Source organism: Callospermophilus lateralis, chromosome 12, assembly GCF_048772815.1.
Source record: "Callospermophilus lateralis isolate mCalLat2 chromosome 12, mCalLat2.hap1, whole genome shotgun sequence".
In the NCBI taxonomy this organism is placed as follows: Eukaryota; Metazoa; Chordata; class Mammalia; order Rodentia; family Sciuridae; genus Callospermophilus; species Callospermophilus lateralis.
Window position 1 is genome coordinate 79,103,783 of NC_135316.1, and position 23,353 is coordinate 79,127,135.

General features: G+C 40.3%; 2 protein-coding genes across 2 annotated transcripts; both read right to left on the minus strand.

Moving 5' to 3' along the window:
- Positions 1–1,935: 1,935 nt before the first annotated feature.
- LOC143411467 (sperm motility kinase 2B-like) lies at positions 1,936–3,453 on the minus strand. Its single transcript, XM_076872241.1, has one exon. The coding sequence runs from the start codon at positions 3,451–3,453 to the stop codon at positions 1,936–1,938; it is 1,518 nt and encodes a 505-aa protein (XP_076728356.1).
- Positions 3,454–18,134: 14,681 nt separating this feature from the next.
- On the minus strand, positions 18,135–19,652 carry LOC143411468 (sperm motility kinase 2B-like). Its single transcript, XM_076872242.1, has one exon. The coding sequence runs from the start codon at positions 19,650–19,652 to the stop codon at positions 18,135–18,137; it is 1,518 nt and encodes a 505-aa protein (XP_076728357.1).
- Between the last annotated feature and the right edge of the window lie 3,701 nt (positions 19,653–23,353).

The window sequence follows — 23,353 nt, forward strand, 5'->3', positions numbered from 1 at the left end:
AATATTTCATTCATTGACAAAGCAATTCACTTTTTAATCACATCTGTTTGACTATTCATGTTTTAGGAGATGGAGCAAATGTTAGGAAACACAAATAAAGACAGAGTACTCCTTGCATAGATAATAATGGATGAAATATAATAAAGGAATAATAAAGGAATTCCAGCACCTACACTTGAACATTAAATGCTACACATTTACAAGACCAATGAATTGTAGAAAAGAAACCAGAATAGAGATATAACAAAAATCTATGTGACAGAGGGAAGACAACTTATATAATTTTTTTTTAAAATATAGAAATCCATTGTTAAAAATTTAAGTTCTATTCACACTGTCATAATTTTTGTTAACTGTTTTGTAAAAAATTATAATATACCCACAATACCATAGAGCTAACTAATGTTACACCTCAAGGTCATAGAGAAAAAAAATAATCCAATAATGTTACACCTCAAGGTCATAGAGAAAAAAAATAATCCAAATATCAGTTGAAAACATGCAGAAATCAATGTAACAAACCACATAATTAGAATTCAGGACAAGAATCACAGGATTTCATTGATAGATGCAGAAGATGCATTTGTCAAAGGCCACTACCCATTCATTTTTATAACAAGAGAAATTAAGGACAGAAGGAACTTCCCTCAACATCTTAAAGCCTATATATAACAAACCAAAGGCCAACATTATTCTGAATGGAGAAAAACTGAAAACATTTACTCTAAAACCAGGAATAAGGAAAACATGTCCATTCTCCCCTCCCCACTGTGATTCAACAGAGACCATTAACTGTATCCAAAGCAATTAGGTAAGACAAAGACATTACCAAAGTAGCTACCAAAGTAGCAGGATAGAAGATCAACACATATAACAGTCAATTTCCTTTACTCCAATAATGAATCTGCTGCAAAAATGTTCCATAACTTCAAAAAATTAGAAAAATTAGAAATAAATGTAACCAAGGAGGTGACAGACCTCTTGGTTACAGACCTCTACACAAGGATGACAGTTTAACATAGCAAAAATTTCTGACCCCAAAGGGCAAGAGCCGGAAGCTGGTGTCAGTGTAGCTCCTGGTGCCAGCCCAGTGCACATGTGAGAGAAACCATGTGCCCAAGCTGTCACCTTGGACAAGCCTAGTAATAGAATCCAAAGGTAAGAGAAAATCCATGTGGGTGCACCTTGCCTTAATGGATAATTGCATCCATAAGATGAACTGACCCTCCAGTCCTGAAATCCGGAGTACTCCGTGTCCCTTATCTTTAGCAACAGTCATGACAATTTTCAGTGAGGCGGCTGCATGGCAGGTGCTGAGGCACCCAGCCACTGCTGTACTGGCCAACTCTTCCCTACCTGCCCTACACACAGTATCATTATGATGCCCTGGAACACTGAGGTCTTCCATGCCTTCTTGGAGGTATTCCTCCTGACCATGGTCACCAGCTAAAGGTCATGTCTACAGTGGCTCAATGGGAGAGACTCCATGGACACTGGGAGACTCCATGGACACGGGATCAACAGAAGCCAGCCTGTACTAGGTGAAAGCAAGTGAATGTTCTACACTGGCTCAAGACAAGTGAGTCCCCATCTATTCTAAGGGCAAGGCAGTCCAGTACACTGGAGAGGGAGGCACGGTGGTCCAGGCCTGGGAGATGATGGCTGGTGGGACCTGACCCACCCTGAGGACCCTCCTTTCTTTGAGTCAGAGCACTTTTCAATTTTGCAACACAAATTTTATTATACAATTTGTCCAAAATCAATGTTATCAAAAAACATGTCAGAGGAATGGGAGAAGGGAAAGGGGCAGGGCAGGGTGAAGTGTCCCAGGCAGAACAGTCTCTGGTGTCTTCCGCAGGTGGGGGCAGAGGAATCGCAGGCTGTCCACTGGTCCTGTCTGGCTCAGCTCTCCACTTTCTTGGAGCCACAGAAGGTCTACTGATCCGGCTCCGGCTCCGGCTCGCTTCTCCTGCGAACCCTTGGAAACACTCTATTGCGGGCACGTGGCATGCAACAGCACAGTCTTTGGACACAGTTAAGGATCCTCCTAGTCCAGCTCTTCCTGGGTTCTCGGGGTTCCTCTGGGGCTACATCTTGGGCCGAACTGCTGCGGACGGTCTCTACTAACCTGAGCAGGCGCTTCCAGCGGTTGGGCAAGTAGGACACCGAGTCAGACTGGGAGGCTTCGTCAGGAGGCGGGGCCTCAGCAGGCTGCAAGTCCAGAGGAAGAGCAGGCAGGCTGGCCCTTCTGATGCCCACCTGCCCTGGCTGTTTGGCTTCCTCGGGCAGCTGGTGCTTATGGGGCAAGGGCAAGGCTTGAAGGGCAGGCTCACTCGTGCTCCTCCTTGGGAGCACAGGGCCACGGGAAAGGCCCGCAGGACAAGAGGAAAGCCTAACCCTGCGAGGCACAGGCTTCCCTGGGTACATGCACTCTACCCGCTGGCTTTTCTGGTGCTGCAGAATCAAGTAGTTGGCCATCCTTGCATCAAACTTTCTCTTGGCCACAGACACCCAGGTTTGGTATGGATCGAGACCATTGTCAACCAGGAGCGCCATTATTTGGGGGTCTGGGTGTTTGGGAAGAGCCTCACTATGCTGTTGGGGTACACGCTCCCCACCCTGCTTCAGCCATGGGTGCCGAGAGATTTGCTTGACTGTGGGCCGCTTCGGGGGCTGCACAGTCAGTATGCTGTGGATGAGCCTTCGGGCTCTGACAGGCACTGAGTCAGGGACATCGTACCTTGCGTGAGTGATCCGCATCAGCAGGTCCTCATAGGACGTGGAGTCAAATGGGAGGCTCCGTGTCAGCATGAAATACAAGATGACCCCCAGGCTCCAGACGTCCACCGGGGGTCCCTCATACTCGTGCCGCAAGACACCTTCAGGGGCAAGGTATGGGAGTGTGCCCCAGATCCGCCTCAGCTTCTCCCCAGCCCTGAACCACGTGGCGGCACCAAAGTCGATCAGCTTGACGGTGCCTCTGGTATCCAGCATGATGTTCTCTGGCTTCAGGTCTCGGTGCACGATGCCCTGGTCATGGAGGTAGCCCACGGCACACACGATCTGCCTGAAAACCCTCCGGACCTCCTCCACCTGCATGCCACGTCTGATGTGCTCAAGCAGTTGTCCCCCACCTACGTGCTCCATCACCATGTAGACGGTGCTCTCGGTGCCAATCACGTGAAACAGCTGGACCACGTTGGGGTGCTCCAGACTCATCATTATCTGGGGTTCGTTGAAGGCTGGAATGTTCTGCACTTCCAGTGCCAGGGCTTTCACTGCCACCTGTGCCCCTGAGAGGCGATGGAGGGCTAGGCTCACCTGGCCATACCCACCACGCCCGATGACCTTCATGAACTCATAGTGCTCCATGAAGGCTGCCACACTGCAGGAACCTGGCACCTGCAGTGCTGCTACACTACTCTCACTACTCTCACTACTCGGGCTAAACATCCTAAGCAGGAACACCAACTAAGGATGCTAGCTTAAAAACAAAATAACAAGCCAAAACAACAAAGCAAAACCAAAAACCAAAAACAAAGCAAAATAACAAACCCAAATCAAAAAACCAAAAGCCAAACACCACAGCACCACCAACCACCAACCACCAACCACCAACCACCGAATACCAACCACCAACCACCAAACGCACTAACTATCTGGGAGTCCGACAGGTCACCACCAAGAGCTTCCTGTACTTGTGGACAAAAACCCAGCCCTGGCCACTTTCTTATATACCCGCTGTTTGAAGCTTCCTCACAATGGCTCCTTGTGAGGAAAGAGCAAGAAAAGGACCAACCATGCCTGGTCTAAACCCTCAGTGGTCATCTCCCTTTGGGGCCTCCAGAACTGTTTCCATGTCACAACAAGAATACAAATGGACTCCAGACATACATATATATATATATTTGGTTCAGTTGGTTATGGAGGCTGATATTTACTTGTTTACAAATTCAAAGGACTTGTCATTTCAATTCTAAACATTTCTAATAATTCTGGGCTTCTGAAGACCTTATCATATCTACACTCAAGGTATTCAATTTCTTTTTCTTCCATATCATTGGTGTCAAAATATAGTAGCACTTGGCTCCCATTATGATACTGAAACAACATGATCTGTTCCCTAAGCACAGTCTTAACACCTATGGGGCTAAGAGGGAGGAAGGCTTCATCCTAATTGCCCCATATAGTCCTGCTGGGGAATTCTCATTGGAAACTCAGGAATTCAAAAAAGAGTGGGTTGATATATTCAAAGTGATTAAAAACAAAATATGGGCGCCAAGAATCCTAAAACTGGCAAAAGTGTCCTTCCCACAGAGAGAAGAAATGGAGGTTTTCCCAGATGAAGGAGTCTCTTCCTGCTGCTATAACAAAATACCTTGCAATGGGTAATTAATTGGTAGTTTTTCACTTCTCCCAGTTCAAAGTCAGAACATTTTGTGGCCATATTCTCACATGATGAAAGGGGAAGAAGTTTTGAACTCAATCCCTCAAGCATTTATTTATTTATTTGGCTGAGGGGACATACTGGTGATTGATCCCAGGGTCTCAAACATATCAGTCAAATTCTCTAACACTGAGGTACATCCCCAGCCACTTATTTATTCATATATTTATTTTGAGTCAAAATTTTGCTAAGTTGCTCAGGCTGGGCTTGAATGTGTGATCGTTCAGCCTCAGTAAACAGAGTACATAGGCTTACAGTCTGTTATACTTTGGGCATAAGTCCCCCCACCCCCAAAATCCTATATTCATGCAGAAATAGTGATAAAATTATTGGAATGTGGAGCCTATAACCTAACTGGAGTTCAGGGTGTAACTGAGGGCAGGTGGGGTGCGGCTGGAGGAGCTAGGTCACTGTGGTCATGCCAGGAGAGCTCCTGCTTTTCTGTGATCTCTTCCCGTCTCTCTGCTTTCTCACTGCCATGAGAGGAACAGCTTTCCTCCACTGGGCCTTTCCCTCATAGTGTACTGACTCACCTTGGACCCAGAGAATTGGAGTTGGCCATCTATGGACTGAGCCCTTGGGATCATATGCCCATCCTCTAGTTTGTTTTTATCAGAGGCTTTGGTTAGAGTGAAATCTCACTGTTGAGAGTACATCTATTTTTAGTGTGGAAATATTTGAAGTATACAAATATGAAGGTTTGATTTTTTAAAAAAAGCTAACAGAATCAGACATTTGTGTAGTGAGAAGTGGGGACGTTCCTCTGTTCCTCTGAATAAACTGATTGTATGGGTCAAAAACCTTTTTCCCACAAAGACTTTGTAAGACTTTGTAATAGTGAGCTGGAAAAGCTTTAGATTATTGTAAGAAGAGTTGAACAGGGATTCTGGTGTTCAGATGACCAGAATACCAACAGATGCAGACCTGGCTCCTGAGCTTTCAGAAGGATATAAGGACCCTATCAGAAGTTGGACTACAGACTACTTGTGTTATAATCTGGCAGAACATTTGATTATTTATCTAATTTCTTTCTTCTTTAAAATCTCTACTCAAATGTTTTCTTCTGGAAAGCTCTACACAAGTGACCTTATTTAGTATTTCAGTAAACCCTATCCCATCCCATTATTCAATAATTTTCTACTTCATTCTACTTGTGCTGCTTCTTCCATGTATGTTGTCACATAAACGTAGTGGTCACATGGAAATATTGTCAAAATGCATGATATAATGTATCACTTTTCTGTTAGTTCTTGCTCTTCCTCTTCTACTAGAATATAAACAAATCTCTGTTGTACAGCCCATTAGAGGCATCCAAGGAAAAAAATTGTTGAATGAGAGAAAGCATGAAAGATTAAACAGATGTTATACTCCAAGAAACAAAGTAAAAAGTATACAGACATACAAATGAACGATTTGAAACCTAAGTTATAAAGTTTTAACTTAGCCATGTTTTGATCCCCTTTTTCCATTCCAAGAAATAAGTGTTTGATTTTACACAGAATATGATTTTGTCATATGAAGGACATTACATTTTGAAAGGATGTTTATATAAAGGAACCAGAGATCTGATGCTTCATTCAAATTGATGGAGAAAAAAGAATAGCTTTAAAAAAATTTTACAAGAAAAATATCTTTTAAATAATCTCATAGAGTCCCTGAAAGTAAATGAACCAAATGCAAAGAGACAATATGCTGAGCAGAAAGCTATAGATAATGGAAAGATGAGGTATGGCAGTGGCAGTGAACGAAATAGACTTTAAGTGTTAAATTGGGCTTAAGAAGTGAGACTTACAAAATATAAACTAAAACAAATGAGGCAAATTACATATCAAGTAATTTTATCTTTCTTTATAGTACTTTTTATTGTTGTTTTTATTTGTTCTTTATGGATATACGTGATAGTAGAGTACTTTGATATATTATACATACACAGAATATAAGTTATTCTAGTTAGGATCCCATTCTTGTAGTTTTACATGATGTGAAGTGACACTGGTCATGTATTTATGTATGAACACAAGTAAGTTATGTCAATTTATTGTACTGTCTTTCCTATTCCTATCCCCAATCTTTTTCTTCCCTCCCATTTGTCTAATTAAATGAACTTCTATTCTTCCCCTACCCACCATCCCTTGTTGTGAGTTAGCATCCAAACATGAGAGAGAACATTTGGCTTTTGGCTTTTTGGGATAGGCTTATTTCACTTAGCTTGATATCTGCAGTTCCATCCATTTACTAGCAAATGCTATAATTTCATTCTGAACAGATGCTTCTCAGAAGAACATATACAATCAACAAATATATGAACAAATGTTCAACATCTCTAGTAATTAGAGAAATGCAAATCAAAACTACTCTAACATTTCATCTCACTCTGGTCAGAATGGCAGCTATCAAGAATACAAACAAAAATAAACGTTGAAAAGGATGTGGGGAAAAAGGCATACTAATAGATTGCTGTTGGGACTGAAAATTGTTGCAGCCAATCTGGAAAGCAGTGTGGAGATTCCTTGCAAAACTTGGAATTGAACCACCATTTGACCCAGCTATGCCACTCCTTGGTTTATAGCCAAAGGACTTAAAAACAGCATACTACAGGGAAACAGCCATATCAATGTTTATAACAGCACAATTCACAATAGCTAAATTGTGGAACCAACCCAGAGGCCCTTCAATAGATGTATGGATAGGGAAAATGTGGCATGTATACACAATGGAACATTACTCAGCATTAAAAGAGAATAAAATCATGGCATTTGCAAGTAAATGGATGGAGTTGGAGAATATAATGCTAAGGGAAGGAAGCCAATGCCAAAAAAAAAAAAAAAAAAAACACCAAAGGCCAAATGTTTTCTTTGATTTGAGGGTGCTGACTCAAAATGGTGATGGGTGGGGGAAGCATGGGAGGAATGGAGGAAGTTTAGATAGGGCAAAGCGGAGCGGAAGGGGCTAAGGGGGTAGGAAAGACAGTGGAATGAGTTAGACATCTTTACCCTAACACAATAAAGACAATAATGGTGTGAAAATACTTTTGTACAAGTAGTGACTTGAAAACTTGTGCTGTATATGTGTAATATGAAATGAATTGCATTGTCTACCATCATGTATAACTAATAGTATTTTAATAAAGAAAAAACAGAGGAAAACATTTGGACATATCCATTTAATTGCACAGAATGGAAATTTTCGAAGGCTAAACTATAAAATATAAACTTTGAGCTTATAAGTGAAAAGAAAATCTAACAGAAATTGTGAGGGATCTTTATTCACAAGTAGTGAGTCGACAACTGTAGCAGGAAGGCAACCTGACAAGGAAGGGGTGCCGAGGATGGCTCCAGAGGCAGCCATGAAAGAAACTGTAGAGATTTTGAAAATGGAGTGAGTCAGTGTGAGGGAAACCATGTTAATCAGAGCAAGGGAATCCAGGGGCAAAAGGCTGCATGGGAAGCAAATCAGGAGGAAGAGTGCACTGTCCTCTTCCCCTCTAGGTGCTTTCCATGCTGAACTGCTGAACTTCTAGACCTTGTCCAGTAGAGGAGGCTTCCCCTAAATATAAGTTTGGGATAAGAGCTCTGATTAGAACACTGAAATATCTACACATTCCTGACCTTGAAAGGCCAATTATCTGTTAAATGATGGCTTAATTTTCATTTCCACTGATGTCATAAAGCACCATCTCTTGTGGCTGAATCATCATCCCCAGTAACGGTTCTCCTAACCTGCCCTTAGTAGTCAGGTGTGGACCACCTCTCTGAAGAATTTAACTTAATTATTTGAACTAAGAGATTGGTTTAAAAACTTACACCATTTTCCAGAGAACCAAACTCTTAAAAGTCCAACAACTTATAGCATTCTAAACTATTATAGAGTTCATCCCTATGCATCTTTTCACCCTGTAAAGTATAAAAGTGTTTCTGGAATAGAATAAAGTTCTATTGGTTAGCACACACATATTTGGAAAAAATACCAAGGAGCAAACATTAAGAAATAGACTTGTCTTAGCAATTAAAACCTTTAAGAGGATATCAGAAATGAGAGCACCACACATAGGCATTTGTAGGTCAAGAGTCACCCTGTCTTGGGAATTTATGCAAACCTGAACTGTATGAAGGAAACAAGAAACACTTCATTTAACAATGACAACAACAAAAATGGACTGCCTTTGATTTAAGAAGATGATGAATTTTAGGTGTAGATCCAAAGGAACACTTGAAATTCAGTCATATTATTTGTATCATTTATCTGTTGTAGAGAAAGATCAAGGTTCTAGCTGCCTATGGGAACAAAGATAAAGAGCACAACTAAACTGGCATTTGTTTTCATAAACTACAGCAACTGCCAAGACTTCTGCCACCTACTTTCAGTGATCACAGTTTAGCGGGCATTGGGCACCAAGTGTCATTGTCAGCTCTTCACTTGTTCACTCAGTTGTTGTTTTGAATTCTCTACTGTGGTCTGACAGGCAGATGAATAAAATGGAGGGGAAAAATAAGAATAACAACTTATTATTTAAGAAACTACAAACTCCAAAACCAGCAGAAAGTCCCTGCATCTGCAAAATGTCGACTTCAAGGATTTAGGGTGATGGAGATATTCAGCTCTAAAGACAGAGGGACAGATGGAAAATAGATTAGACAGAAATATATGATTATCACAATAGCTAAAATATGGAAGCACCTAGATGCCCTTCAATAGATGGATGGATAAAAAATATGGCATACATACACAATGGAATATTACTCAGCAATAAAAAGAATAAAGTCATCACCAGAATTTATACTAACCAGCTCAGACTTTAAAAACAAAATGTCTTTGCAATTTGCTTGCTTAGTTTTTAGTAAAACAAGCTGCCAAAAGTCAACATGGAAGCTTTCTTCTTCTCAAATCAGAAACAGAAACACCTTGTTTCGGACAATTCACGTGGCAGAAGCATTTATTTGCCTTATAAAAGGGTTTTGTGTCTCCTAGAGAGTCAAACTTGGGGTAGTCAAACTTGGAGCTGAGTGCATTCGGAAAGGGAAAGATCACAATATCCAGTGCCTTTCACCCCATGTTTGCAAACTTAGAGAAACAGTGGGAATGAACTGATACAGTCACAGCAAAGTTTCTAGCATGGAAAGACTCCGAAAAGGAATGAATTCACCCCAACAGTAGAAAACACCTGGCCTTGTGATCTGGGTCTAACATAAACCATATCAGGAGGGCTTGTCTTGACCCAGGCCTGAAACCAAATTTGCAGCCTTCTGCAGCTCCATCTGCCTGGCATGTGGCAGTACTTTGGGAAATGAGATCCAATAAATAAGCCAAAATCTTGGATCTCAGCAGGATCCAAAATAATCTCTGCATCACCTGAACTGGGCAAGTATTGTTAAGTTATAGAGGATTGATGTTTAAAATTATTGTTGTGACAACATGATTAAAAAATGCCAGTGGTTCTGAAGAAACATTCCAGTTCTCTTGCTTCACTTTGCTATTGGAAACATGACTGGAAGCCCTCAATTAAGAGCAAGTAAGTGCATATCATGTCTGGACAACTCAAGGTAGAAAAGGGAGGTGGTTCAGAAAGTTTGAGCTCTCTCATTTAGGAAAAAAAATTGGCTGATGAATTGCATAACTAATGAACAAATGAAAAAAGTGCAATTGTATTTACCTACTGGATTGATTAGTGAGTACCAATGCACACACTCCTACCATTAGTCAGGATTTGAGGAAGTATTCTCCTGATGCTTTGTTGTCCATTTTAAAATCGGATCTCTCAATTATATTGATGAAATAGGATATCCAGTCCTCCTGCATAAATGTAAATGAATCAAATTTCTATATACTTAGTATATATCATAGAGCTAAAGACATAGAGATCCAAAGGGAAATTGGACATTAATAATTTTAAAGATCAATATAATTATTCAATCAATACATGGAAAATGTTCTTACCAAGTTAGGAAGCAAAGGACTTTAAAAAATATTGGGGTACTGTGTTACTCAGCTTTCCCTCATTATAACAGTAGGGAGCGGGAGCATGGGAGACATGATGAACTCTAGATAGGGCAGAGGGTGTTGGAGGGGAAGGGAGGGGGTATGAGGTAATCATAAGGTAATTAATGATGGTGGAATGTGGTAAGCATTACTATCCAAAATCAAGGAAGGCAGGAATTGGTGTGAATATACTTTGTAAACAAGGATATATATGAAAAATTGTGCTCTATATATGTAATAAAAATTGTAATGCGCTCTGCTGTCATAAATAAAATTTACATAAAAAATATGGTCAAAAGTGCCATTGAATGAGCAGCCTGCCCACTCTCCGACTCTGTCATACAAAACCAAGAGCTTGACCTACTCTCTTATGACACCATCTTTGTGGTAGTTACATCATAATTCAGTCATTTGTTAGGGGGAGCCCTGATTGCTAGGTGGGGGATTACAACCTAAACAATTGCTTTGGAAGATATGATTTAAACCATAACACTCTCTAATCCTACTTTTCTCAGAAATTTTGTCATGTGATATTTCTACATCAATCCTTGCAATCATACAACTTTGTAGGCTTGTCATGAAGTACATATCCTTGATGGGTATGGTCTTGTAAATTCCTCCTGCCTAATGACCCAATGATCTTTCCCTTAGTCCACCTTTCGACTTACTTGATCCATAGGTTACATAGAAGTGTGCTTATTTTCCAAAGTTTTATTCTTTTCTAGTTTCAGTCCTTTGTGATGAAAGAACACACCAAGTATAGTAAGTAAGAATTCAGTGGGAAAATGTTGCCAATAGATTAGACCACTTTGACCACTTTGAAAATAGATTTTCAGTGTGGTCTAAACAACAAAGTACATCATTTTGAAAATAGAGTCAAAATAAAGATGCAAAAAGACCATTAGCAGAATGTAACAAATTTAAGAATCATTGTGGTTGAAGACTCCTGAAATGTGAACTAAAGAAATATATCATCTTCTCAATGAATATGAGAAAAATTTCTAAATCTTAGGAATAAGATGAAATCCACACTCAAGACACATATAGAATTCCAAATAGGCGCCAGCAAAAATCATTCTCTCCAAGACACATTATAATGAAAATGCCAAATACACAGAAGAAGCTTGGAGTGTTAAAAGCCACAAGAAAAATACAGCAGGTCACATTCAGAGGTAAACCCATTTGGATTTCAACTGATATCTCAACATAGACCCTAAAAGCTAGGAGGGCATGGAAAGATACATGCCAAGTCTTGGAAAAAAAAAACAGCTTCCAAACAGGACTAGTATAACCAGTAAAATTATCCTTCCCAATAAGCAGAAACAAAAATAATTTGTAACCATGTAGTCTGCACTGCCAAATGTCCTTGATGGAATATTTCATGCAGAGAAAATACATAAAAATAAAAGAGATGAATACAATAGAATAGTCCCATTAAAGGATAACCAAGTTTGAATTTAGCATTAAAAATAGTTGAAATGGCAGGAAATAAAAGTCATCTTTCTATAATAATAATGAAAGCAAAAGTTATATTGGCAGTTTGGATTAAAAAAACAAGTATCAACATGTTGCCTACAAGACACTCACCTTAGAGACAGAGATATGCATGAAAATGGGAAAAGCAAGGAAGCAGGGGTAGCTCCTCTCATGTCAAAGTAGACTTCAAGTCAAAATTCGAGTGACAAAGAAGATTTCTTCAAACTGACCAGGGGAAAATCCAGCAACAAGATATACTGATGATAAATATTTATGCTCCAAACAACTGTGCTTATGCATACAGAAAGCAAACTCTTAAACTCTTCTCAATATAAAGAAGGAAATAGATCAAAATACAAAAAAATACTGGGGGATTTAAACAAAGCTCTCTAACCATTAGATAAGACATAAAGATTATTTAGAACTAAAAATATTTCAAAAACAATGAATCAAATGGATGTCTTTATCAATAAAATACTTCATTCATTGACAAAGCAATTCACTTTTTAATCACATCTGTTTGACTATTCATATTTTAGGAGATGGAGCAAATGTTAGGAAACACAAATAAAGACAGAGTACTCCTTGCCTAGATAACATGGATGAAATATAATAAAGGAATAATAAAGGAATTCCAGCACCTACAATTGAACATTAAATGCTACACATTTACAAGACCAATGAATTGTAGAAAAGGAACCTTAGAAAGAAATCAGAATAGAGATCTATATGACAGAGTGAAGACAATTTATATAATTTTTTTTAAAAAATATAGAAATCCATTGTTAAAAATTCTCTTCACACTGTCATAATTTTTGTTAACTTTTTTATAAAAAATTATAATATACCCACAATACCATAGAGCTACCTAATGTTACACCTCAAGGTCATAGAGAAAAAAAATAATCCAATAATGTTACACCTCAAGGTCATAGAGAAAATAATAATCCAAACATCAGTTGAAAACATGCAGAAATCAATGTAACAAACCACATAATTAGAATTCAGGACAAGAATCACAGGATTACATTGATAGATGCAGAAGATGCATTTGTCAAAGGCCACTACCCATTCATTTTTATAACAAGAGAAATTAAGGACAGAAGGAACTTTCCTCAACATCTTAAAGCCTATATATAACAAACCAAAGGCCAACATTATTCTGAATGGAGAAAAACTGAAAACATTTACTCTAAAACCAGGAATAAGGAAAACATGTCCATTCTCCCCTCCCCACTATGATTCAACAGAGACCATTAACTGTATCCAAAGCAATTAGGTAAGTCAAAGACATTACCAAAGTAGCTACCAAAGTAGCAGGATAGAAGATCAACACATATAACAGTCAATTTCCTTTACTCCAATAATGAATCTACTGCAAAAATGTTCCATAACTTCAAAAAATTAGAAAAATTAGAAAGAAATGTAACCAAGGAGGTGACAGACCTCTTGGTTACAGACCTCTTCACAAGGATGACAGTTTAACATATTTCTGACCCCAAAGGGCAAGAGCCGGAAGCTGGTGTCAGTGTAGCTCCTGGTGCCAGCCCAGTGGACATGTCAGAGAAACAAGGTGCCCAAGCTGTCACCTTGGACAAGCCTAGTAATAGAATCCAAAGGTAAGAGAAAATCCATGTGGGTGCACCTTGCCTTAATGGATAATTGCATCCATAAGATGAACTGACCCTTCCTCCAGTCCTGAAATCCTGAGTACTCCCTGTCCCTTTAGCAACAGTCATGACAATTTTGAGTGAGGCGGCTGCATGGCAGGTGCTAAGGCACCCAGCCACTGCTGTACTGGCCAACTCTTCCCTACCTGCCCTACACACAGTATCATTATGATGCCCTGGAACACTGAGGTCTTCCATGCCTTCTTGGAGGTATTCCTCCTGACCATGGTCACCAGCTAAAGGTCATGTCTACAGTGGCTCAATGGGAGAGACTCCATGGACACTGGGAGACTCCATGGACACGGGATCAACAGAAGCCAGCCTGTACTAGGTGAAAGCAAGTGAATGTTCTACACTAGCTCAAGACAAGTGAGTAGCCATCTATTCTAAGGGCAAGGGAGTCCAGTACACTGGAGAGGGAGGCACGGTGGTCCAGGCCTGGGAGATGATGGCTGGTGGGACCTGACCCACCCTGAGGACCCTCCTTTCTTTGAATCAGAGCACTTTTAAATTTTGCAACACAAATTTTATTATACAATTTGTCCAAAATCAATGTTACCAAGTTAGGAAGCAAAGGACTTTAAAAAATATCGGGGTACTGTTTTACTCAGCTTTCCCTCATTATAACAGTAGGGAGCGGGAGCATGGGAGACATGATGAATTCTAGATAGGGCAGAGGGTGTTGGAGGGGAAGGGGGGGGGGTATGAGGTAATCATAAGGTAATTAATGATGGTTTAATGTGGTAAGCATTACTATCCAAAATCAAGGAAGGCAGGAATTGGTGTGAATATACTTTGTAAACAAGGATATATATGAAAAATTGTGCTCTATATATGTAATAAAAATTGTAATGCGCTCTGCTGTCATAAATAAAATTTACATAAAAAATATGGTCAAAAGTGCCATTGAATGAGCAGCCTGCCCACTCTCTGACTCTGTCATACAAAACCAAGAGCTTGACCTACTCCCTTATGACACCATGTTTGTGGTAATTACATCATAATTCAGTCATTTGTTAATTAGGGGGAACCGAGATTGCTAGGTGGGGGATTACAACCTAAACAATTGCTTTGGAAGATATGATTTAAACCATAACACTCTCTAATCCTACTTTTTTCAGAAATTTTGTCATGTGATATTTCTACATCAATCCTTGCAATCATACAATATTGTGGGCTTGTCATGAAGTACATATCCTTGATGGGTATGGTCTTGTAATTTCCTCCTGCCTAATGACCCAATGATCTTTCCCTTAGTCCACCTTTCGACTTACTTGATCCATAGGTTACATAGAAGTGTGCTTATTTTCCAAAGTTTTACTCTTTTCTAGTTTCAGTCCTTTGTGATGAAAGAACACACCAAGTATAGTTTTAATTCTTTTCAATTGCATAATTTCCAATGAAGAAAATGAAAACTAAATAAACAAACTGGAGTAAGAATTCAGTGGGAAAATGTTGCCAATAGATTAGACCACTTTGACCACTTTGAAAATAGATTTTCAGTGTGGTCTAAACAACAAAGTACATCATTTTGAAAATAGAGTCAAAATAAAGATGCAAAAAGACCATTAGCAGAATGTAACAAATTTAAGAATCATTGTGGTTGAAGACTCCTGAAATGTGAACTAAAGAAATATACCATCTTCTCAATGAATATGAGAAAAATTTCTAAATCTTAGGAATAAGATGAAATCCACACTCAAGACACATATAGAATTCCAAATAGGCGCCAGCAAAAATCATTCTCTCCAAAACACATTATAATGAAAATGCCTAATACACAGAAGAAGCTTAGAGTGTTAAAAGCCACAAGAAAAATACAGCAGGTCACATTCAGAGGTAAACCCATTTGGATTTCAACTGATATCTCAACATAGACCCTAAAAGCTAGGAGGGCATGGAAAGATAAATGCCAAGTCTTGGAAAAAAAACCCGATTCCAAACAGGATTAGTATAACCAGTAAAATTATCCTTCCCAATAAGCAGAAACAAAAATAATTTGTAACCATGTAGTCTGCACTGCCAAATGTCCTTGATGGAGTATTTCATGCAGAGAAAATACATAAAAATAAAAGAGATGAATACAATAGAATAATCCCATTAAAGGATAACCAAGTTTGAATTTAGCATTAGAAATAAATTGAAATGGCAGGAAATAAAAATCATCTTTCTATAATAATAATGAAAGCAAAAATCATATTGGCAGTTTGGATTAAAAAAACAAGTATCAACATGTTGCCTACAAGACACCTTAGAGACAGAGATATGCATGAAAATGGGAAAAGCAAGGAAGCAGGGGTAGCTCCTCTCATGTCAAAGTAGACTTCAAGTCAAAATTTGAGGAGACAAAGAAGATTTCTTCAAACTGACGAGGGGAAAATCCAGCAACAAGATATACTGATTATAAATATTTATGCTCCAAACAACTGTGCTTATGCATACAGAAAGCAAACTCTTCTCAATATAAAGAAGGAAATAGATCAAAATACAAAAAATACTGGGGGATTTAAACAAAGCTCTCTAACCATTAGATAAGACATAAAGATTATTTAGAACTAAAAATATTTCAAAAACAATGAATCAAATGGATGTCTTTATCAATAAAATATTTCATTCATTGACAAAGCAATTCACTTTTTAATCACATCTGTTTGACTATTCATATTTTAGGAGATGGAGCAAATGTTAGGAAACACAAATAAAGACAGAGTTATCCTTGCATAGATAATAATGGATGAAATATAATAAAGGAATAATAAAGGAATTCCAGCACCTACAATTGAACATTAAATGCTACACATTTACAAGAGAAATGAATTGTAGAAAAGAAACCTTAGAAAGAAATCAGAATAGAGATATAACAAAAATCTATGTGACAGAGTGAAGACAACTTATATTTTTTTAAAATTATAGAAACCCATTGTTAAAAATTTAATTTCTCTTCACAGTCATAGATTTTTGTTAACTTTTTTATAAAAATTTATAATATACCCACAATACCATAGAGCTAACTAATGTTACACCTCAAGGTCATAGAGAAAATAATCCAATAATGTTACACCTCAAGGTCATAGAGAAAAAAAATAATCCAAATATCAGTTGAAGACATGCAGAAATCAATGTAACAAACCACATAATTAGAATTCAGGACAAGAATCATAGGATTACATTGATAGATGCAGAAGATGCATTTGTCAAAGGCCACTACCCATTCATTTTTATAACAAGAGAAATTAAGGACAGAAGGAACTTCCCTCAACATCTTAAAGCCTATATATAACAAACCAAAGGCCAACATTATTCTGAATGGAGAAAAACTGAAAACATTTACTCTAAAACCAGGAATAAGGAAAACATGTCCATTCTCCCCTCCCCACTATGATTCAATAGAGACCATTAACTGTATCCAAAGCAATTAGGTAAGACAAAGACATTACCAAAGTAGCTACCAAAGTAGCAGGATAGAAGATCAACACATATAACAGTCAATTTCCTTTACTCCAATAATGAATCTGCTGCAAAAATGTTCCATAACTTCAAAAAATTAGAAAAATTAGAAATAAATGTAACCAAGGAGGTGACAGACCTCTTGGTTACAGACCTCTACACAAGGATGACAGTTTAACATATTTCTGACCCCAAAGGGCAAGAGCCGGAAGCTGGTGTCAGTGTAGCTCCTGGTGCCAGCCCAGTGGACATGTCAGAGAAACAAGGTGCCCAAGCTGTCCATCAGAGAAACAAGGTGCCCAAGCTGTCACCTTGGACAAGCCTAGTAATAGAATCCAAAGGTAAGAGAAAATCCATGTGGGTGCACCTTGCCTTAATGGATAATTGCATCCATAAGATGAACTGACCCTCCAGTCCTGAAATCCTGAGTACTCCGTGTCCCTTATCTTTAGCAACAGTCATGACAATTTTGAGTGAGGCGGCTGCATGGCAGGTGCTGAGGCACCCAGCCACTGCTGTACTGGCCAACTCTTCCCTACCTGCCCTACACACAGTATCATTATGATGCCCTGGAACACTGAGGTCTTCCATGCCTTCTTGGAGGTATTCCTCCTGACCATGGTCACCAGCTAAAGGTCATGTCTACAGTGGCTCAATGGGAGAGACTCCATGGACACTGGGAGACTCCATGGACACGGGATCAACAGAAGCCAGCCTGTACTAGGTGAAAGCAAGTGAATGTTCTACACTGGCTCAAGACAAGTGAGTCGCCATCTATTCTAAGGGCAAGGCAGTCCAGTACACTGGAGAGGGAGGCACGGTGGTCCAGGCCTGGGAGATGATGGCTGGTGGGACCTGACCCACCCTGAGGACCCTCCTTTCTTTGAGTCAGAGCACTTTTCAATTTTGCAACACAAATTTTATTATACAATTTGTCCAAAATCAATGTTATCAAAAAACATGTCAGAGGAATGGGAGAAGGGAAAGGGGCAGGGCAGGGTGAAGTGTCCCAGGCAGAACAGTCTCTGGTGTCTTCTGCAGGTGGGGGCAGAGGAATCGCAGGCTGTCCACTGGTCCTGTCTGGCTCAGCTCTCCACTTTCTTGGAGCCACAGAAGGTCTACTGATCCGGCTCCGGCTCCGGCTCGCTTCTCCTGCGAACCCTTGGAAACACTCTATTGCGGGCACGTGGCATGCAACAGCACAGTCTTTGGACACAGTTAAGGATCCTCCTAGTCCAGCTCTTCCTGGGTTCTCGGGGTTCCTCTGGGGCTACATCTTGGGCCGAACTGCTGCGGACGGTCTCTACTAACCTGAGCAGGCGCTTCCAGCGGTTGGGCAAGTAGGACACCGAGTCAGACTGGGAGGCTTCGTCAGGAGGCGGGGCCTCAGCAGGCTGCAAGTCCAGAGGAAGAGCAGGCAGGCTGGCCCTTCTGATGCCCACCTGCCCTGGCTGTTTGGCTTCCTCGGGCAGCTGGTGCTTATGGGGCAAGGGCAAGGCTTGAAGGGCAGGCTCACTCGTGCTCCTCCTTGGGAGCACAGGGCCACGGGAAAGGCCCGCAGGACAAGAGGAAAGCCTAACCCTGCGAGGCACAGGCTTCCCTGGGTACATGCACTCTACCCGCTGGCTTTTCTGGTGCTGCAGAATCAAGTAGTTGGCCATCCTTGCATCAAACTTTCTCTTGGCCACAGACACCCAGGTTTGGTATGGATCGAGACCATTGTCAACCAGGAGCGCCATTATTTGGGGGTCTGGGTGTTTGGGAAGAGCCTCACTATGCTGTTGGGGTACACGCTCCCCACCCTGCTTCAGCCATGGGTGCCGAGAGATTTGCTTGACTGTGGGCCGCTTCGGGGGCTGCACAGTCAGTATGCTGTGGATGAGCCTTCGGGCTCTGACAGGCACTGAGTCAGGGACATCGTACCTTGCGTGAGTGATCCGCATCAGCAGGTCCTCATAGGACGTGGAGTCAAATGGGAGGCTCCGTGTCAGCATGAAATACAAGATGACCCCCAGGCTCCAGACGTCCACCGGGGGTCCCTCATACTCGTGCCGCAAGACACCTTCAGGGGCAAGGTATGGGAGTGTGCCCCAGATCCGCCTCAGCTTCTCCCCAGCCCTGAACCACGTGGCGGCACCAAAGTCGATCAGCTTGACGGTGCCTCTGGTATCCAGCATGATGTTCTCTGGCTTCAGGTCTCGGTGCACGATGCCCTGGTCATGGAGGTAGCCCACGGCACACACGATCTGCCTGAAAACCCTCCGGACCTCCTCCACCTGCATGCCACGTCTGATGTGCTCAAGCAGTTGTCCCCCACCTACGTGCTCCATCACCATGTAGACGGTGCTCTCGGTGCCAATCACGTGAAACAGCTGGACCACGTTGGGGTGCTCCAGACTCATCATTATCTGGGGTTCGTTGAAGGCTGGAATGTTCTGCACTTCCAGTGCCAGGGCTTTCACTGCCACCTGTGCCCCTGAGAGGCGATGGAGGGCTAGGCTCACCTGGCCATACCCACCACGCCCGATGACCTTCATGAACTCATAGTGCTCCATGAAGGCTGCCACACTGCAGGAACCTGGCACCTGCAGTGCTGCTACACTACTCTCACTACTCTCACTACTCGGGCTAAACATCCTAAGCAGGAACACCAACTAAGGATGCTAGCTTAAAAACAAAATAACAAGCCAAAACAACAAAGCAAAACCAAAAACCAAAAACAAAGCAAAATAACAAACCCAAATCAAAAAACCAAAAGCCAAACACCACAGCACCACCAACCACCAACCACCAACCACCAACCACCGAATACCAACCACCAACCACCAAACGCACTAACTATCTGGGAGTCCGACAGGTCACCACCAAGAGCTTCCTGTACTTGTGGACAAAAACCCAGCCCTGTCCACTTTCTTATATACCCGCTGTTTGAAGCTTCCTCACAATGGCTCCTTGTGAGGAAAGAGCAAGAAAAGGACCAACCATGCCTGGTCTAAACCCTCAGTGGTCATCTCCCTTTGGGGCCTCCAGAACTGTTTCCATGTCACAACAAGAATACAAATGGACTCCAGACATACATATATATATATATTTGGTTCAGTTGGTTATGGAGGCTGATATTTACTTGTTTACAAATTCAAAGGACTTGTCATTTCAATTCTAAACATTTCTAATAATTCTGGGCTTCTGAAGACCTTATCATATCTACACTCAAGGTATTCAATTTCTTTTTCTTCCATATCATTGGTGTCAAAATATAGTAGCACTTGGCTCCCATTATGATACTGAAACAACATGATCTGTTCCCTAAGCACAGTCTTAACACCTATGGGGCTAAGAGGGAGGAAGGCTTCATCCTAATTGCCCCATATAGTCCTGCTGGGGAATTCTCATTGGAAACTCAGGAATTCAAAAAAGAGTGGGTTGATATATTCAAAGTGATTAAAAACAAAATATGGGCGCCAAGAATCCTAAAACTGGCAAAAGTGTCCTTCCCACAGAGAGAAGAAATGGAGGTTTTCCCAGATGAAGGAGTCTCTTCCTGCTGCTATAACAAAATACCTTGCAATGGGTAATTAATTGGTAGTTTTTCACTTCTCCCAGTTCAAAGTCAGAACATTTTGTGGCCATATTCTCACATGATGAAAGGGGAAGAAGTTTTGAACTCAATCCCTCAAGCATTTATTTATTTATTTGGCTGAGGGGACATACTGGTGATTGATCCCAGGGTCTCAAACATATCAGTCAAATTCTCTAACACTGAGGTACATCCCCAGCCACTTATTTATTCATATATTTATTTTGAGTCAAAATTTTGTTAAGTTTCTCAGGCTGGGCTTGAATGTGTGATCGTTCAGCCTCAGTAAACAGAGTACATAGGCTTACAGTCTGTTATACTTTGGGCATAAGTCCCCCCACCCCCAAAATCCTATATTCATGCAGAAATAGTGATAAAATTATTGGAATGTGGAGCCTATAACCTAACTGGAGTTCAGGGTGTAACTGAGGGCAGGTGGGGTGCGGCTGGAGGAGCTAGGTCACTGTGGTCATGCCAGGAGAGCTCCTGCTTTTCTGTGATCTCTTCCCGTCTCTCTGCTTTCTCACTGCCATGAGAGGAACAGCTTTCCTCCACTGGGCCTTTCCCTCATAGTGTACTGACTCACCTTGGACCCAGAGAATTGGAGTTGGCCATCTATGGACTGAGCCCTTGGGATCATATGCCCATCCTCTAGTTTGTTTTTATCAGAGGCTTTGGTTAGAGTGAAATCTCACTGTTGAGAGTACATCTATTTTTAGTGTGGAAATATTTGAAGTATACAAATATGAAGGTTTGATTTTTTAAAAAAAGCTAACAGAATCAGACATTTGTGTAGTGAGAAGTGGGGACGTTCCTCTGTTCCTCTGAATAAACTGATTGTATGGGTCAAAAACCTTTTTCCCACAAAGACTTTGTAAGACTTTGTAATAGTGAGCTGGAAAAGCTTTAGATTATTGTAAGAAGAGTTGAACAGGGATTCTGGTGTTCAGATGACCAGAATACCAACAGATGCAGACCTGGCTCCTGAGCTTTCAGAAGGATATAAGGACCCTATCAGAAGTTGGACTACAGACTACTTGTGTTATAATCTGGCAGAACATTTGATTATTTATCTAATTTCTTTCTTCTTTAAAATCTCTACTCAAATGTTTTCTTCTGGAAAGCTCTACACAAGTGACCTTATTTAGTATTTCAGTAAACCCTATCCCATCCCATTATTCAATAATTTTCTACTTCATTCTACTTGTGCTGCTTCTTCCATGTATGTTGTCACATAAACGTAGTGGTCACATGGAAATATTGTCAAAATGCATGATATAATGTATCACTTTTCTGTTAGTTCTTGCTCTTCCTCTTCTACTAGAATATAAACAAATCTCTGTTGTACAGCCCATTAGAGGCATCCAAGGAAAAAAATTGTTGAATGAGAGAAAGCATGAAAGATTAAACAGATGTTATACTCCAAGAAACAAAGTAAAAAGTATACAGACATACAAATGAACGATTTGAAACCTAAGTTATAAAGTTTTAACTTAGCCATGTTTTGATCCCCTTTTTCCATTCCAAGAAATAAGTGTTTGATTTTACACAGAATATGATTTTGTCATATGAAGGACATTACATTTTGAAAGGATGTTTATATAAAGGAACCAGAGATCTGATGCTTCATTCAAATTGATGGAGAAAAAAGAATAGCTTTAAAAAAATTTTACAAGAAAAATATCTTTTAAATAATCTCATAGAGTCCCTGAAAGTAAATGAACCAAATGCAAAGAGACAATATGCTGAGCAGAAAGCTATAGATAATGGAAAGATGAGGTATGGCAGTGGCAGTGAACGAAATAGACTTTAAGTGTTAAATTGGGCTTAAGAAGTGAGACTTACAAAATATAAACTAAAACAAATGAGGCAAATTACATATCAAGTAATTTTATCTTTCTTTATAGTACTTTTTATTGTTGTTTTTATTTGTTCTTTATGGATATACGTGATAGTAGAGTACTTTGATATATTATACATACACAGAATATAAGTTATTCTAGTTAGGATCCCATTCTTGTAGTTTTACATGATGTGAAGTGACACTGGTCATGTATTTATGTATGAACACAAGTAAGTTATGTCAATTTATTGTACTGTCTTTCCTATTCCTATCCCCAATCTTTTTCTTCCCTCCCATTTGTCTAATTAAATGAACTTCTATTCTTCCCCTACCCACCATCCCTTGTTGTGAGTTAGCATCCAAACATGAGAGAGAACATTTGGCTTTTGGCTTTTTGGGATAGGCTTATTTCACTTAGCTTGATATCTGCAGTTCCATCCATTTACTAGCAAATGCTATAATTTCATTCTGAACAGATGCTTCTCAGAAGAACATATACAATCAACAAATATATGAACAAATGTTCAACATCTCTAGTAATTAGAGAAATGCAAATCAAAACTACTCTAACATTTCATCTCACTCTGGTCAGAATGGCAGCTATCAAGAATACAAACAAAAATAAACGTTGAAAAGGATGTGGGGAAAAAGGCATACTAATAGATTGCTGTTGGGACTGAAAATTGTTGCAGCCAATCTGGAAAGCAGTGTGGAGATTCCTTGCAAAACTTGGAATTGAACCACCATTTGACCCAGCTATGCCACTCCTTGGTTTATAGCCAAAGGACTTAAAAACAGCATACTACAGGGAAACAGCCATATCAATGTTTATAACAGCACAATTCACAATAGCTAAATTGTGGAACCAACCCAGAGGCCCTTCAATAGATGTATGGATAGGGAAAATGTGGCATGTA

Bases quoted from the DNA above. Each gene is read 5' to 3' on its own strand.
- LOC143411467 (XM_076872241.1), bottom strand. From the start codon at position 3,453: ATGTTTAGCCCGAGTAGTGAGAGTAGTGAGAGTAGTGTAGCAGCACTG.
- LOC143411468 (XM_076872242.1), bottom strand. From the start codon at position 19,652: ATGTTTAGCCCGAGTAGTGAGAGTAGTGAGAGTAGTGTAGCAGCACTG.